This window comes from Triticum aestivum, chromosome 4D (genome assembly GCF_018294505.1).
Source record: "Triticum aestivum cultivar Chinese Spring chromosome 4D, IWGSC CS RefSeq v2.1, whole genome shotgun sequence".
Lineage (NCBI taxonomy): Eukaryota > Viridiplantae > Streptophyta > Magnoliopsida > Poales > Poaceae > Triticum > Triticum aestivum.
Genome location: NC_057805.1, coordinates 216756986 through 216774810, shown reverse-complemented (window position 1 = coordinate 216774810; position 17825 = coordinate 216756986). Strand labels below are relative to the sequence as shown.

General features: G+C 42.4%; 1 protein-coding gene and 2 long non-coding RNA genes across 8 annotated transcripts; 1 reads left to right on the top strand and 2 right to left on the bottom strand.

Moving 5' to 3' along the window:
* Positions 1 to 5826: 5826 nt before the first annotated feature.
* On the bottom strand, positions 5827 to 7053 carry LOC123097326 (40S ribosomal protein S28). The gene is made up of 2 exons (XM_044519024.1): positions 6877 to 7053; positions 5827 to 6300 (listed from the first exon to the last, which is right to left on the bottom strand). Exon 2 carries the CDS (start codon positions 6297 to 6299, stop codon positions 6102 to 6104), a length of 198 nt encoding a protein of 65 aa, XP_044374959.1. The 5' UTR covers position 6300; positions 6877 to 7053; the 3' UTR covers positions 5827 to 6101.
* A 930-nt stretch (positions 7054 to 7983) lies between these two features.
* On the top strand, positions 7984 to 9757 carry LOC123097327 (uncharacterized). The gene is made up of 2 exons (XR_006447043.1): positions 7984 to 8228; positions 9503 to 9757. It is a non-coding gene; the product is annotated as an uncharacterized lncRNA (long non-coding RNA).
* Positions 9758 to 10407: 650 nt separating this feature from the next.
* LOC123099861 (uncharacterized) lies at positions 10408 to 13212 on the bottom strand. 6 transcript variants are annotated; one of them, XR_006448264.1, is made up of 5 exons: positions 12954 to 13212; positions 12510 to 12716; positions 11389 to 11646; positions 11193 to 11287; positions 10408 to 10826 (listed from the first exon to the last, which is right to left on the bottom strand). It is a non-coding gene; the product is annotated as an uncharacterized lncRNA (long non-coding RNA). The 6 variants fall into 6 exon arrangements; XR_006448266.1 differs by having other exon boundaries at positions 12553 to 12716; XR_006448265.1 differs by having other exon boundaries at positions 12969 to 13212.
* Between the last annotated feature and the right edge of the window lie 4613 nt (positions 13213 to 17825).

Genomic DNA, 17825 nt, shown 5'->3' with positions numbered 1-17825 from the left:
ACATATTTCATTAGGAAGTCAACAGAGACAACAATTGAAGCTTTCCCACCCTCATGTATACAGTTGTTACGCAGGTGTCATGCTCTCGTAGGAATCATGGATGCAATGGCAAAGTTGGAGGAGGTGGACATCTTAGTCATCAGCGGGAATGGCAACAGTGTGGCGCATGCTTTGGTGGCTCGCGCTAGAGACGCTGGAGTCTCCATGATGCTGGTCTCAGTGCCTGACCAACTCTCACAGTTGGTGTTTTATGATTGCAGCCACTGTAAAACTGATATGTAAGCCTTGATGGCTACCTCAAAAAAAACATGTGAGATGTCTCAACATTTATTTGTCCGTCTTTAGATTGCTATAAGAACACTCAACATGGGGGATTGCCAAGTGTGTTGTTGCCCTATACTGAACTTGGGGCATCTCTAGCGCCGACCTGCAAAAAGACATGACATTTGTCCGAAAATTGGTCCGGACTGGATAAAAGAGTCATCCATCCAACCCTATACCATAAATGTCCACCGCGGTTAACTTTAAAAAAATATCAATGACATCCAAATAGCCTCTTCCACCAAATTTTGCTACCTGGCTGAGATCTACTGGCGCCAGAGGGGTACCATGAACTGGACCCTTAAGGGCGATTCCCCTACTGCGTACTTCTTTGCTATTGCCAATGGGAGGAGAAGGTGGTGCTCGATCGATATCCTCCTTATCAACGATGCTAGAGTTTCGGATTAGGCCCTCATCCTTGCGCATGTAGTCGAGTTCTTCTCTTCCCTCCTTTCTGCCAAGCCTACGTCCGGCTTCTCGATCTCGCCCTCTCTGTGGGACCAATTTGAGAGGATCACCAAGGAGGAGAACTATGCACTGCTCCTTCCTCTTTCTGAGGAGGATATTTTTTGAGTTGATTTGCTCCGCCAACTCTAATTCGACTTCGGGCCCGGACGGCTTCTCCATTCCTTTTTTCAGGAAGTTTTGGCCGCAGCTTCGCTCCCTGGTTTGCAATATCATACAAGGTTTTTGTTTGGGGACAGTGGATATCTGGCGTCTTAACTATGTTGTCATTACTCTTATTCATAAAGTCAAGGGGGCTGACCTTATTTCGCAATTTAGGCTGATTGCTCTCATTAACAATTTTGCGAAGTTCCCCGCAAAAGGATTTGCCACACGCCCCTCCCCTGTAGCCCATAGGACCCTTAGCCCTTTCCAATCTGCTTTTGTCAAAGGGAGGTTCATCCTGGATGGTATATTATGCTTGCAAGAAATTGTTCATGACCTTAGGGTGCGTAAGGCAAAGGCTGTTATTCTTAAACTTGATTTTGAAAAGGCTTACAACTCGGTTAGTTGGCCATTTCTCCAGCAGGTCCTACTTGCCAAGGGCTTTGATGGAGCCTATGTGCATAGGATTATGCAGTTGGTCTCGGGTGGCCATACTGCGATCTCAGTTAACGGCCAGGTTAGTAAGTTCTTCGCCAATGGCAGGGGCCTGAGGCAAGGAGATCCGGCTTCCCCTCTTCTGTTCAACTTTGTCGCGGATGCCCTTTCTCAGATCTTGTCTAGGGCGGCCTCGAGCGGTCATATCTCCCATGTCATCTCCCACCTTATCCCCGAGGGTGTCACTCATCTCCAATACACGGATGACACAATTATTATGGTTGAACTAAATGATGCTTGCCTTGCTCACCTTAAGTTCCTTCTGCTCTGTTTTGAAGCTTTATCTAGGCTAAAGATCAACTTTTCTAAAAGTGAGGTTATTGTTACTGGTGTGGATGATGAGGAGGCCTTGCGGGTCTCCCAGCTTCTAAACAGCTCCTTGGGCTCCTTCCCCTTTAAATACATGGGCCTTCCTATTTCCCCGGCTAAATTATGTGCTAAGGACTTCGCCCCTGTTGTTTCCAAGGTGGGTAATAGGGTTATGCCCTGGAGGGGCAGGTATAACACCAATGTCGGTAAAGTTGCTCTCATTAATGCTTGACTTTCATCCCTTCCGATGATTATCATGGTTTTTATCTTCTCTCGGGAGGTATTCATGGAGGGTTCGATAAGCACAGGGGTGCTTTCTATTGGAATGTTGCGGATGATAAACGTAAATATATGATGGTTAAATGGAAAGTCATTTGTGGGCCCAAAAACCTTGGGGGGTTGGGTATTCTTAACACTGCAATAATGAACAAATGCCTCATTATCAAATGGTGGTGGAAAATACTGACGACTGAGGAGGACACCCTATGGTTCTCCATCCTCAAGGCTAAGTAATTCCCTAATTCCAGCCCCATGTTTGCCTCTTCTTTGGGAGGTTCCTAGTTTTGGAAAGATCTTGTCAAATTACGTCCTCTTTTTAAAGACCATGTTAAAGTTGTGCCGGTAACGGTAAATCTACTCATTTTTGGCTTGACTGGCGGTGTGGGGATTCTACTCTCTCTGTGGCCTTCCCCACACTCTTTTCATATTGCCCTAACCCGGAGATCTATTATCTGTGAGCTCTCTGATAATAGCTGGGAGTTGGCCTTCTGTCACTCTCTGTCTGCGACTTGTTGCTTTCATCTCCGTGCTCTCGGAGAGAGAGGACTCGGTTGTCTGGCCCCATTCTTCGTCTAGCCGCTTTTCTGTTAAGTCTTTGTATGCCAAGTTAATTTTTGGTACCCCCACTGCTAAGTTTAAACCTATTTGGCGTGCTCGGATTCCTCCCAAGGCGAAGATTTTCTTATGGTAAACCTTTAAAGGTCGCCTGCCTGCGGCGGATCAAATTCTTAAATGCAATGGCCCGAACTCAGACAGATGTGTGTTATGCGGAGACCTGGAGGACACGAATCACATCTTCTTCAAGTGTGTCTTGGCCAAGTTGGTCTGGTGCTGCATTAGGTCTTGGCTTCGGGTCTCCTGGAGCCCTTCCTCCTTTTCTGAGCTCCGGATTTTAGCTAATGGCCTAGTGGGGTTCACCAAGTGTTTGTTTTGGGTTGGCCTAGCTGCGGTTTGCTGGGCCCTTTAGACAACTAGGAACAAATTTACTATCGAGCATATTTTTCTTGCTAAACCTTCTGATTGCTTATTTAAGTCTTGCCTGCTTCTGCAACAGTGGAGATCATTGACTAAGACTGAAGACCGCGATGCTTTCGACCTCCTTGTCTTCTAAAATTCGAGCTTCAGCGTCTTCTATCTCGCGGCAGGAGCCATGTGGCTAGTAGTCCTGGGTGGTCCCCTTTTTGGCTTTGGAGGTGGCTTCATGTGGCTGACTTCCTTTCTCGTAGTCGTCTTAGTCCCGGCATGCGTGCCGCCGTTTGGCCTGAGTGCCTTATACCCCCGTACTTTGCCTTGTGGTTGTGGCCGATTGTCTGGTTCGTTGGTTGTGGTTTGATTGTAATGAACGCTGCCTGATGACTTTATTTATAAAGTCGGGATGATGCCTTTTTTTAAAAAAAAATTGCTAGGTGATTACATAAATATTTCCAAGCCTTCCTTCAAAAGGATGCTAGTTAGCTAGCTTCCGCCAAACTGCATGGCATGAACACACACGCATACTTTCCGCCAACACAGGCCATCAACACAGTTTTCACACGGGCCATTTTCAACGCTGCGTGTTTAAACCAAATCATGTAGCCTTCCGCCAAATCAACTACTCCATATTACATCTTTCCGCCAAATACATGCTAGGATACTAAAAAAACTTTCGTCAAATACATGCGCTAATCGTTCTCCTTTTCGCCAAACAACAATAGCCTTCCGCCAAATCCTGCACGGATGGAGTGGATAGAGGTACATGGTGCCTTTTGATTGGCTAGATGGATGTCCAGACTATCGCAAAGCCCCCTTTTGTTTGTCTCCGGTTTACGGGCCCTTTTGGTTGCCTTCGGTTTGCGGGAAAACAAACGTCCAGACGCGTTGGCGGACCGGCGCGGGACCGTGTCGGATGCAGGAGGTTGAGGATCCGCTTTGGAGATGCCTTTACGGGAACCCAGTTTTTCCTACATGGGTTGCTAGATGACGCCCTCTACGTTGCCCCAGGACAGGAAGATTGTCATGCATTGGTCAGCAGTTCAAAGACGCATTGAATCAGGTTCTGAATTGCACCTAAATATGTTATTCTTACTAGCAAGATGCCCGTGCGTTGCACGGAACATCAAAATGCATTTGTATGAGTAGTTTATCTTGTGAGAGAGAAAAATGAACAAGAGAAGACCTTATTTACAAATGTGAAGAGAGGTCTGGGTATCTTTTTTTGCAAAATTATCATAATTTCCTTCCTATCTGTTAGATATAAATCGCACGGCCTATATTGCAGGATGGTAAACACACCACTGTCATCAACTCTATTTTTTATAAGAGTAGAGAAAAGCAATATGCCTCAACCGAATAATAGAATTCTAGACATCCTATTTAATGGAAAGATACCGTGGTGAAATGACATATACAAAACTGGTAGACTTTTATGGGAAATTCGAAAGCAGTTTTGCAAAGGAAAAAAAGCTTAAGGCGAAAGACAACATTTCAGGGCATCAAATTTAATAGGCTTTCTATCTGTATTCATCATTTAAGCGTAGTACATTTTTCCTATCTCCAATCAGCTGGAGTATGAAGTGCCCATCCAAAAAATAAACCAAGTGTGAAGTGTGCAAAGGAGACCAACAAGCCATGGTAATCTCAATCTGACGATTGTAATACATGATTGGAATGTCATGCTCATTGGAATCCTACAGGATTTGAGTTTGTTTGGTTGCATCACAAGAAAAACAGAAGATCTCTTCAAGAGGTTTAAGTGGACGTTAGATTTCTCATGAAAAATAGTACCAATGATTTCTTAGAAAAAATTCCTATAGGATTCAATTATGCGAATCAAACGGTCAATGTAGGAAAAATTCCTAAGGATTCTAATCCTCAAAAAATATTGTGAATATCCTTTGAATCAAAGAGGCCCTCAAATAACAAACAGCATGACTACTGGCTGACCTATGAACCTTCTCTGTATACCGTGCATAAAATATTCTAGAAATATCATTTGAGTTTCATACAGGAACAAACAACCAAAATGATACCAGCGGATGCGAGTCGACACCTGAAACCTAAGCTTCTTCATGCTGCTACTAGTATTTCCTCGCTTAAACTGAGGCTTCCTCATAGCTGCTACAAACAAATCGCAAATGATACTTTATTTATTTTTGCGCAGGAAATCACAAATGATATTAATATCACTACCATATACACTCTTAGTTGAATTAACCATCTCAGCGCAACTAAAATATTTCATCAATCATTATGGTTAAACCATTACACGGCCTACTTCACTTTGGATAGATGAGGCAACAAACCTGAGTATGACTGCAGGAATCTATTTCTGGAAGAACTTCACAAGGCATTTGGCTACCAGCCTCCTTGCAAAACTTTATTCTCAATGGCACTTTATACTCCCTCCATTCCTAAATATAAGTCTTTTTAGAGGTTCTAATGCGGACTACATACAGAGCAAAATGAGTTACACTCTAAAATATGTCTATAGATCCGTACATAGTTCTTATTGAAATCTCTAAAAAGAATTATATTTAGAAACATAGGGAGTAGATAGGTAAAGAAAATGTACAAAAAGTTTAACTTTGAAATGGCTTCAAACACTGGATTCCAAAACTCCGCACTGGCTTGCATTTGGAGTAACCCAAATCGTGTAGTATGGTATCTGTCAACGCTGTTCTCCGTTCATAGAGCAGCTTTGGATGATAAGACAGCTTTAAGCAAACGGAGCACAGCATTGTGAGAGAAAACTTTGTATGTAACCCAAATTGCATTCACTATTATTACCGGCGGGATTGTTGTGAGAGATAACTGCTGAATTTTCCAGTTCAAGTGTTCAAGAAACAGAAGTCACCACAGGTAACCATAATTTTACTCAAATCATAGGATACAATATAGCATTCATCCAATCAATTCAAATAACCCAGAGGTGCGCAAGGATGATCAAGTCTCACAACATCAAGTGCACTTTAATTCAGGCAACAGAAGAAAACTGCAACCTATTAAGTACTGCTTACATTTCCATAGCCTAGGCAAAAGACAAAGCCAGCGTTCATTAAGTTGATTCAAATGCAGTAGAGTTTACTTCCGAAGACAGGAAAAGCAGCCGCTCAGCGCAGCCTCCTGGCCTCCCGCTCGGACTCGAGCAGGGTGAGGATGTCGCCCTCACGAACAGGGCCCTTGACGTTCCTCATGATGAGACGGTTCTGGTCATCCAGGAACTTCACCCTGACCTGGGTCACCTGACCCCTGGAGCCGGTGCGGCCCATCACCTTCACCACGACTGCGAGCTTGACCTGGGTATCCATGCTGCAAACACAAGGAATTGCATTATGCAAATGCTGGTGTACAATTCAATTGCACTTCAGATCATACAGGAGAGCACCCAAATCATGTATGCAGATCGAAATAAAAAAGCGAATGCCTACATACTAGTAAGTGATCCATAAGTAAGCGGTTACAGATAAGCAAGCAATTCAAAGCCCCTGTTTTGCATACTTTTTTGACGGGCCAAATCAAGAAATCGGCAGCAAAATATCTACCGAGGCATAATACAGCTCCAACTAAAATATGTTTAACAATAAGGTCCAATTCCTCCTCCATACAGATCTTCTGCAAGAATTTTGCAACTAAGAAGCCAGGGCTTATTTGAGATCTAAACAGTGGCTACAAACATCGGCACAAAACTAAGCCTTACAAGTGGAAAATGAAAGGAGTATCTCAACGAACGATAAAGCAACACCATCGGGAACGAAACTCCCAACGAAACTAGGCAACACCATCATCAATCACAGCAACTAAATCCAGCACCAAACGTAACGATAAAGCCCGCAGATCCGTAGTGCCATGGGTGAATAGGCAGGCGTAGGGGAGGGATGTGACAACCTTTCTTCGGGTGTTGGCGACGGGGGATCGCTGCTTCTGCTACAACGACGGAGGCGGCTGCGCAGGCGCAAGTAGGGCGGAAAGAAGAGAGGGTAAAACCCTAGAGCTCGTCCGATGCTTATATAAGGTTGCGCTGCCGGCAGCCGGGGTATGCGAACGAATGGTCTGTTGGGCCTAAAGCCCAAACGAGTGCTGGTTTATTTTACCACTTTCTTTTAATTTGTCATTGCAACTCTAGGCCTCAAATTCCTAGATAAACAAACTTTAGCCTAGAAGGTGTGTTCATGTTGATATTTTCACTTTGTACGATCCTTAGTAATTTTGAATGATTCAAAGCACCCAAGTTGGTACTTACTAAAAAAACAAAGTTGGTACAACAACTGATAATTTTGCAAGGAAAGTTATTTTAATGTTTCACTAGTTTTTTTTGCAAGTTAGCTTGCGAACGAAGGTGGGCAACACAGCTTATCAAAAAAAGAAAAAAAAAACTGCGCTATTGCATTGGTTGATGATGATGATAACATGACGGATGGTACACCTCGACTGCATGTGTTGAGCCTGATTGGCTTCTATTGGCGTGTCGTGTCGTATTACAATGTACATGCCTAGTTTAGCCAGTTTCATGTGATGTCTAAGTTTTCTCTTGAAAATGTTGCTCCTTAAATTGTGCTAGTGAATTGGTTGATGACGTGGCAAATGTGCACCTAAATTGCATGTGTTGAGCCTTATTGGCTTTTATTTTGCGTGTTTGTGTTGTGTTACAATGTCAACATAGAGTTTAGCTAGTTTCCTATTATGTCTTAAGTTTTCAGTCGCGCTTCCTTTTCTCTACCAATTAAGCATTGTAAGATTTAGGGCATGGTTTCACTTATAACTATATGAAACCATATGAGTTCCTGCGGGAAATAACTTGGTATAACTTTTAGGCATGGTTTCACTTGTAAGTAGATGAAATCATGTGAGTTTGTGCGGGACCACATATTGGACAAATTAAATATTAGTCATTTTTCCTTGGGAAACACTGTTTATCATACGGCTGATAGAAAGCAAACGTCAGACTAATTGCTTGACGTTGATCCTGCACCATCTCACGGCCAACAGCTCACTCAAAAAAGCAAAAAAAAAGGTCCAAGCCTCCCAATTAACACACCCGTCTCTATCTCTATCCCCAAATCTCGCCTTTCTCGATCCTCTTTTCCTGCCAACGCCATCAACGACGATCCATCTCCGCCGCCGCGCTGGTTCTCCTCCGCCACTGCCGAGCTCCCGCTCCATGGTCGGCTTCCGACACACCGCACCGCCAGCTCGCAATCCTCTTCGCCCACTCTGACCTCTCTGCCAAAATTACCCAGGTCAGGATCTCCTGCCCCGCACCACAATCCGATGCGTCCTCCGCTCCCCCTCCCCCTCGATGCTCCAACCTGAGTTAGGCCGCCGCGCCCGTGCGTGCCATCACCAGGGAAGTGCTTGCCTCACCTTGCTTCGTGGAGGATAACTAGGCAGCCTGTAGCAGGAGTGAAGGATTTTTCTCCACTCATCTTCACATCTTCTTCGGAGTCCCAGATCGTAAACGAAGACTCCAGCACTGTTTTCAATGAACCTAGGTTTTGATTCACCTTGTCTTGATACATAGATTGATATGTATGTTGGGTTTGATTTCCACCGTGTACTGCCTATTGGATCACTCAATTATTAATCTGTTTATGGGAATTCCCTGGGTACATCACACAAATATGCATCACCATGTTGGCGGTGATATTATTTTTTGTTCCATTTTCACATTCTGATGCTTTGAACTGACACTAGTTATGTTTCCAGAGAACCATTTTCATGCTTCATACTCACCTTGCTTCTTAATTGTAATATATGGTTTTGTGGAGTAGAAGGTTTGGTTTCATTGGAAAAAAGAAAAAAAAAACATAGTCTATTATGTACATAGGTGGCACAAAAACGCATACTCATGTTGGTTGCAAAATCAGTTTGTTTCCATTATCAATGTTCCAAGCTTCCAATTTGATAATGACAAAATTTCGCTTCAGAACATCCACGCTTCCCATGTCACATATACGTGCTTCTTATGTATTGATCAATTGTGGCACTATAGCTTCTCAATTTTTTTAAATTTTTTTCATGTGCATATAGATAGCCACCTGAATTTAAATTAGATTGCACCAGCGGCTTGTTTTGTCACCTCACACGTGTAGTACATGTGCATTACTCCACCAAGCCATGGTGTATCCTCTCCTCGCACTCTCTCCATGGTTGTATGCATGTATGTAAGTTGGATTCCATTATTTATGTTTTTCATGCTTCTTCCATTATATACTCCCATGCTTCCTAACAAAATTAAGCCGGCCAGGTTTTCAAGTCATATGCTGCTAGTTGATGTAATTCTATGCCACCATACTACTTCATATATTTTTTTCTAAATGACAGTTTTTTTTTGGCTTTGACCATACACATGTTTTCCATAGTATTTCGTCAAAACATACCTTTGCTTCTATGCTACAAGTAAACCTGTTATTGCCTTCATGCAAAATCATGTTTTTGCTTCAAGCCATTTGCTGGTAATTTTGTTGTTGTTTTGGTGAACTTATGTATGCAACTGTTTTTTTTGCTGGTGTAGATAGTGACCGCTTGTTGTATTCCCGGTGGAGGTTATATTTTGGTGGTACGCAGCAGCTGAAGCCCAGTTCATGCCTAGGAATTTATAGTAGGGGAGAGTGAAGGCAGTCAAAAAGAAGCTAGAAAAGATGTTGCTTGAACTGGTTAAGGCGCACTCTGAATTGTAATTTTCATTACCTTGGAAACATATGTAATCAGATGGAAATGTAACATTTTTATGTTTACTCGAAACGAATCTATGGGTTATTTGATTCTAGTAGATGTGAATACTTTTTTATGCATCATTGTAAAAAAAAGTTGCTAACATTGGATGCAATTTTTAGTTAGATAGAAACAAATCTCATTTCGGGTGGAAGCAATTCTTTTATAAGACAGAAACACATCGGAAGCAAATGTACTGGATGCAATTTTTTGTTAGACTAGCACAAGGCCCGTGCGTTGCAACGGGGCATATAATTTTAGTGGTTTGACATTATGTTATAGCACAAAAGACCATGCGTTACAGCGAATACAAAATAAATAAGCGTGTGGTTACAAACCTGAAAATTATTTTACCAATCAAACAACTTCTATTATTTGGTGGTTCAAATGAATGGTGTCAAATACACATCAACATTGTCAACTAATAGAATTTGCAAATAATGCCAGCTCAGTAGTCATGTGGCATGTTCCCAATTGCAACAGAGAAGATTCTATTTTAGCTTGTTACACGAAATTTACATTTTTTTCTAGAAGAAATATTGCCTATAAATAAATTAAATAATAATGATAAACTTTAGCACAATGCAATGGTTCATATTTTTTAATTTAAGATGAAGGACATGAAAGAGAAAACGATGACCATACTAAGGCTACAGGAAAGGCATACAAAGCATATCATAAAGTTATTATATAACACCACGCCTTTAGACATTTCCAAATATACAAAACATAAGGTACTGAATTCTTTTACATAGACTGATATGACTCAAAAATACAATGGTCAATGAGAGAAAAAAAAGGCACAGGATTTTCTTTTGTACATCAATGCCAACTAAAAATAATAAGAATTGTAATTAAAGAAAAGTGACCAAAAAAACTGTTAAGAGCATTTGTCTTGCACTCTGACTCAATGTTTTGCTGGCACATTTCCTCATGAACAAATTTGCTTTACTAACCCTCCTATAAAACTTTCAGCTGGATGTCGGTGCCACCGAACTACCCGCTCAATTGTAGGCTCAAGTCCAACCAGCTCCATTCTAGGAATAGATGGATTTGTAGTTTTCGACTCCTACTTCAAAAAAGTTTGTTGGGCCTCTACTTTGAGTGAGAACCATACAGTCATACTGCAAACACATAAAAAGTAACGGTTGAAGTAATGCAGAATAATATTCTCAAGTTTAATATACACAGGAAAATGAAATATCATTATAACAAACAAGGAAAAAGGTTTATAAGTTCTATATTGATGCTCACAATGTCTCTATCCAGCTCAGAAAGTCATTTTACTTTTGAGAGCATCATCGATTTAATCTTTATTTTCTCAAGTGGATAACAATTCATCATTGTCACCAACTACACAATAGGAAATGTGAATAAAAAGACTGCAGTAAGAATTAAGGGAGAAGTCCAGGGAAGTTTAACCCCCACTCTCAAATGAGGGATCCATGTGCTTACTTTGCTTTCCATGTAGCTTCAAAATAATGTATTACCTGTTGTAGATTTTTACTCGTTCTCACTGCCATTCTACTGGAAATTCCACAAGGAAAATATATGCCTTCTTCTTTCATAGTAGTGAATGCTGAACCTGGACCATCAAAGAGAAGATAATTTCTCATCAAATTGCCCAGCACTGTAATGAGAAGAGAAGCATCCATAAAGTAATAAACAAACCGAATCTGAATGTACCTCATCAAATGAAGGTGGCAGAAGTGTGGCGACCTAGCATAGATGTTTCACAGCCTCAAGGCTTGCAGAATCAGAGAAGTCAGAAGCCTGCTATGTATAATATGTAGGCATGTATTCTTACTTCATGAGTCTCTTATCTACTTTCCAGTAGGCAAATTTTTGTAAGCAGACTTATCTTACTTGAGAATCCTCGCTTCTTTCCAGATTTCTTGAGAAAAGTTTATGGTCATTGGTCATCATAACATCTACATTTTAGCGCTGGGTAATGAAAACAGAACATGGTAAATTTACCTGAATATGTCCCACAAATATTTGTACGATGGATGTTAGTTTAACTCGAACCAATTGCACTAATAAAATAGAACACTTAGAAAGAAGGTAAAATCAGCCTCAGCAACAACGACTTTCACTAAGTAGAAGGACATTCCCTTCCCCAGCAGCCCCACACCAAGACCTCGAAGCGAGCTTCTGCTAAAAATCATAAAATGAAATGTGGCTTTACAGAAGATAATGATTTTCCATCAATGTTAGAATATCAGAACTTATCCAGTTCAAAGAACGGAAAGGTAAAGAAGGTGGACCTGTGGGAAAGATCAAGCCTTCATCGGCAGTGCAGAAATAGTCGCAGTACACGCTCCCGCAGTGCACTGCCTAACACAAAGTTCTTTATTGCTTTCTCGGATATAGAGAATAACTAAATATTTCATATTTTTATATTAGGTTTTTTAAACATTTTTTCCACTCTCTAAGTCTCCACTAATTAGACTGAAATAGAGTCTAGTAAATTAATAGCCGATTGATATTTTTTGAGGTTTGGCGGCCATCTCTTTTTCTGTTCAGCTAGTACTATAACAAAATTCTGTAGATACCTTGGCAACAGTAGCGGAATCCTTAACACAAACCAGTAACCCAAGTACATGGTAGCTAAGAATATATAGGCGCTAACTTGGAGCAAGAGAACACCTTTAGGTATTACCATTATTATTGTCAAGCACATCTAGCAGAATCTTTTTTTAAGGGAGAAACATGACAGTAGCCAATTTATTTAGTTCTCATTAGTAAATAAAAACAGGTACTAAAATAGTTATCCAGGAAGGGTAGCTTCCTAGTTGTAATCATACCTAATTGTAGAACTTCGGGTACAATTTAGTGTGAAGGACGCACCTTCTGACCTCCTGACCTCCAGCCAGAACAATCAAATTGATCAACATATTGGATTGGCCTGCTTGGGACGTAGCTAGTAAGCCTCATGAAATCAATCCAGTGGCCTGCTTGGACGTAGCTAGTAAATCAATCTAGCCGAAAACGTCCCAAGCACCAGGAGGAATCTGCTACTTAGTAATAAAATCGATCAGCAAAGATGGTATATGTTCAGATCTTGGAGAAGTATGGACAAATAGTTTACAGATAATCAATTTGTAGATTTCCTAGCTTATGCAGAAATACAATACATCATCTATCCAGGACCGGGAAGCAACACTAAATTATGGCATGATATCATTCACTTCTTTTTGTTGCCAATGAATACTAAATTGACCACTTGCTACTAACAAAACTGAGATTACCAGAAGCAGGTCCACCTGATCTCACGGCGCTCGTTCTGCCGCCACCACGAAGGCAAGATTGATCCACCGCCTACAGGAATCCAAGGGAGAGGAGAGAAAGAGAGAATCGGTCGATGGATTCCGATCCGCCGTCCCGAACTCTACTTCCGCGCTCGCCCAACCTCGAGCGAGGTGGGTGCGCCGAGCGGGGCGGCGGCGAGCGCGACCGGCGGCACGCTGCGGCGGCGGGGGCGGGCAACGCGCGACAGCGGCGGGCGGCGCGCGGTGAGGCGGCGCGGGGCGGGGCGGGGCAGGAGGTGGCGGCTGCGGGGGTGGGCGGCGAGCGGCAGCGGAGGACAAGGCGGGGTGGGGCTGGAGGTCGAGATGGGATCGAGGAGGCAGGCTGTGCGGTGGTTGGGCTATTTTTTTCCTTTCTCTCTCCAAACCGATTTGGGCTGACTTATGTTGAGGATTGCGGGTTGATTACTTAAAACTTCAGGGGCTTTTCTGCAAAATTGCTGACGACGTACGACCAGAGGAGGTTGGACGAAACGTAAGAGGGGAGAGGGAACCTTACGTTTCTTTTAGTAGTAGAGATAGAAACAAATCTCATTTTGGGTGGAAGCAAATTTTTTATTCGACAGAAACACATTGTAAGCAAATACATCGGATGCAATCTTTTTGTTAGATAGAAACGAATCTTATTGAGTGGAAGCAGAAAAATTATTCGACAGAAACACATTGAAGCAAATATTTTTTTGGCATTAACTCAATAATGATACGATGGAAGCATAGTTTTTTTCCCAAGGAGGAAGCAACGCCTGATGGAAGCACGATTTTATTTCCCAAGATCTTAGCTGGAGGAAGCAAGAGAGATAACCGAGTAGTAGTGCATGTGCTTCGCTGGAGCAGTTACTACCGAGAAAATTTAGCGCGGGCCTATTAATGAATGAACCAAGCAAATCTCGTGGGTGGCTAACCACCTGATCGGACGACTTACCTGCACCTGATCAGACGGCCTTCTATTGGTCTGATAGGCAGCAAACATCTGTAGTCTGATCCGTAGCGCTGCCCTTTTTCCTTTGATCAACTACCATTGACATATGAACAAAGCAATACCTCGTTAATTTTGTCCTCACTCCCTAATCTGCAAAAGAAACTATTGTGTGAACCGGATATTTTTCTGTCTTTGGGTGAACGAAGTTTTGTAAAGGATAAAAAATCATTTAATAATAAATGATTGATGAAGGTCCTCTCAATATATTTATAATGAAGGCATTCTACCTAACTTCAAATTAATCAAGCCATATGCTACTTAAGTCGGTACAAGGTGCCGACGAAAACAACTTGCAAAACATATGAACAAGATTGTAAGATCGAGTGCAACAGAATAAAGGGGGTGAATGGTATTATAAAAAATTCTACCTCAAAATATTAGTGTTGGCAAGTTTAAGCAAAGACATTTTGACCCTTTAAAATACCAACACATCGACGCCAACAAGGGTACGATTGTGGAAGATAGCACTTGCAACAAAGTAGGAGCAAAGTTTAGAAGGATGGAAACACGGGATGGCTCGACGATGCATCCCAAGTTTCGTATAATGAGCCCGTTGGCCCGCTCCACCTGTCCGTTGGACTGCGTGTGCGACACTGATGCTTAGTGGATGGTGAGCCTATGGTTGTGGATATTGTTGCACTGAAGTTGGAGCCATTGTTCGCGATGATGCGATGTGGCACATGAAACCGGTGGATGATGTTTGAGATGAATTTGATGGCTATGTCGTCCTCTGCATTTGTTACGGGCTTGGCTTCAACCCACTTGGTAATCTTATCAATGGTGACCAAGAGAAACTTTAAGCTATCGAGGGCTTGCACTACAAAAAAAATACACTTCCATGATGATATGTGTTTGTCACAGTAGGTCACGTTTTCTGTCATGCATGTACATCCATGACAAATTTATGACAGAATCAAGATAGTCATACATGTGTTGTCGTAGAAGTGTTCCATGACATTACCAAAATTATCATCACGGAAGTGTCCACTTCCATCGATAAATCACGCGTCACAGAAGTGCGTTCGTCAAGGGTGACCGACACGTGGAATCCACTGTAATGGAACGCCGTTAAGCTATCAGGTCCGGTTTTGGATCCGATAACCCGTTAACAGCCCGGACCAATGGGGATTTTCCACGTGTAAAATTCTGATTGGCTGACGGAAACACGTGTCAGCTCCGCGTTGGCACAGGTGTCACTCATCCAATGGGTTAGATGTGCCTATGATATGCTTACACGTGGACCGGCCCAAAAGTGGCCCATAAAGTTTAAATGGGCCGGCCCAACTAAAGGCCCACAAAATTTTGCGGTCCATAATGGGCCAGCCCAGCAAAAGACCCACGAGATTTTTCGTATCATAATGGGCCGGCCCAACTAAAGGCCCACGAGATTTTACGGGCCATAATGGGCCGGCCCAGCTAAAGGCCCGCGAGATTTTGCGGACCATAATGGGCCGACCCAACATTGTCAGTTAAGGCCCGTACGGCTAGTGTCAAATCCGCCCGTCAACGGCCTGTCCTAAACTTGTCATCATCGCGGCCCATGATCACTTCTGGCCCATTAATAGTCCGCTAAGTATATGGGCCAAATTACGGCCCGGTGTATTTCCGGCCTGTTAAAGGTCCTGCTTCATTTGGGCCCATTTACAGGCCATTGAAACTTTCAGCCCATAAACGACTGTGAAGGATTTGGGTCATATTCGGCCATGTCTGACATTCGGCCTGTTAGCGGCCCACTATAGATTTGGGCCACTTTCGGCCTGTTGTGATTTTCGGCCCGTTAACGTCGGACGAAATCCATGGGCCATATGTGGCCCAACATCACATCGGGCACATTAACAGCCCATATAAAAATGACGATAATCTAGCCCGACCGAACTTCCGGCCTGTTATAGGCCCGTGTATTAGGTCGGCGCATTTACGACCCGTCCGAATTTCGGCCTGTGAAAGATCCGCATCGTAAATGGGCCCAATCTCACTTTCGGTCTTTTAAAGGCCCATGTTTTTATGGGCTCGAGATATTTACACCTGTAAACGGCCTATTGTTACTAAGGGCCCAAATTACGTTTAGGCCTGTTAAAGGCCCACTATGGCACAGGCCTACCAGAAAAATATGAAATCTTATGTTGATTTAGGCCCAGATATTTTTAGTGGGATACATGCAAATTTCGGCCCATAATCGTTTTTAGCCCAATTGGAATGGGCCCGACGAATGTTGGCATGTTGGGCTCCTACGAAGCTTTCGGCTGAATACATTATTAAGATAAACCTACACTATACAAAAATAGCGTCGTAATTATGCAGCCTTTGGCAGCAGCATAAATGCTGTATCACAACAAAAGGCATGTTGGCATAAAGTTTACAGTCCTTGCAGATAAAAGCACCATCAGATGTATAGAAGCACAGATCATTTGACCTGAGTGCTAATGTTTCGGGCTGTAGAATCTGATGGAGCAGCACGATCTTCACCATTTTTCCGCCATTGCTCTTGAACAACGAAGCGAATGTCTGATAGTCTGGTTTCAAATCCATTCATATCTTGACGACATTTGTCAACTACTATTCTTGTTTCCAAAACGACGTCCATTAGGGATTGGACTTGTGTCTGGAGCACAGATATATCACTCTGTCTAGCAGGAAGATTTTGTTCAGTAGGCGATTTGGACGAGGTTACCTTGACAACCAACCCATAATTACGCAGGAAGGTGCTTTTTGCATTGTTAGTGGAGAGATACTGACGCACTGCAGAAAGAGGTGACATTGTGCCTGTGGTAGCCTCGTCACCTTCAGGTGGTTGTGTCTGTTCAATCATTTTTTCCATAGCTTCCTGAAAGTTTGAACTTGTAGATTATGTACCAGATAAGTTACTAATGAGACAAAAACAAACAAAGTAGGTTACACGTTTATACATAACTTATTTTGGTGAACTACTGTAATACATTAGCATGTATTGTAGTGCCAACTACATAATAAAATCACTTTCGGAACATATGTCCATGTAGCATGCCTACTGTATTGTCTATTTCCTCACATTCGTTGACATCTAAGGATAAAGAGACATGGTTTAAAGTAGGATGAACATAGTATGACATCATTCATATCATGGGCAAACAGATATAAAACAAACAGGCTATTTTATCATTGTGTGCGCACGTGAACATAACAACTAGAATACAGATAAAGACCAAAAGAATATCCTTCATCTCTTTTAAACCATGTAAGGTGAAATGATACGTTAAGACAACTGTGTATAAAAGTGAACAGAGTAACTGACATTGGCTGCAAACCAAGTAGTTAAATGAACACATCACAGTACCAATCAGTTCAAAGGCAGAAGGAGTAAGGACTTACAACAACGGCTTGAACTGGTGTGCTCATGCCCTTCATCTTGCTGGTGTGGCAATCCTTGAAGATTTGCACTACATTCGGTTCAGGTTCTTTTTGGTCCGCACAGGCTTTCCTCTGTATTTGGAACTAGTCAATATAGATACGATAATATGGCACAGGAAAAAGAAGGAAGTAGCAGCTATTTACAAGAGCCTCGCAGTGTGCAATATAGCTACGAGATCCTGTTGTCTGTTGGAATTTCACTTTAGAACGGTTGGTCTTGTTCTACAAACAGTTAGCCTAGAAGAAGATACACTTGTAAGGCACATACATAAATACAAGTTCAATATGTGGTCTGATCAAATACATATAGCCTACCTGATACTTTGGATCAGACCAGTGTTTAACGAGGGCTGTCCAGTCTTCATCTGTAATATATTCCACTAGAGATGTTTGGGCGATTTCATTGTTAGCCTTGCCTTCAAAGTGAGATTTTCTAAGGTGGTACCGAT

Excerpts from the sequence above, each read along its gene's own strand:
- LOC123097326 (XM_044519024.1), bottom strand. The coding sequence starts at position 6,299 with ATGGATACCCAGGTCAAGCTCGCAGTCGTGGTGAAGGTGATGGGCCGC.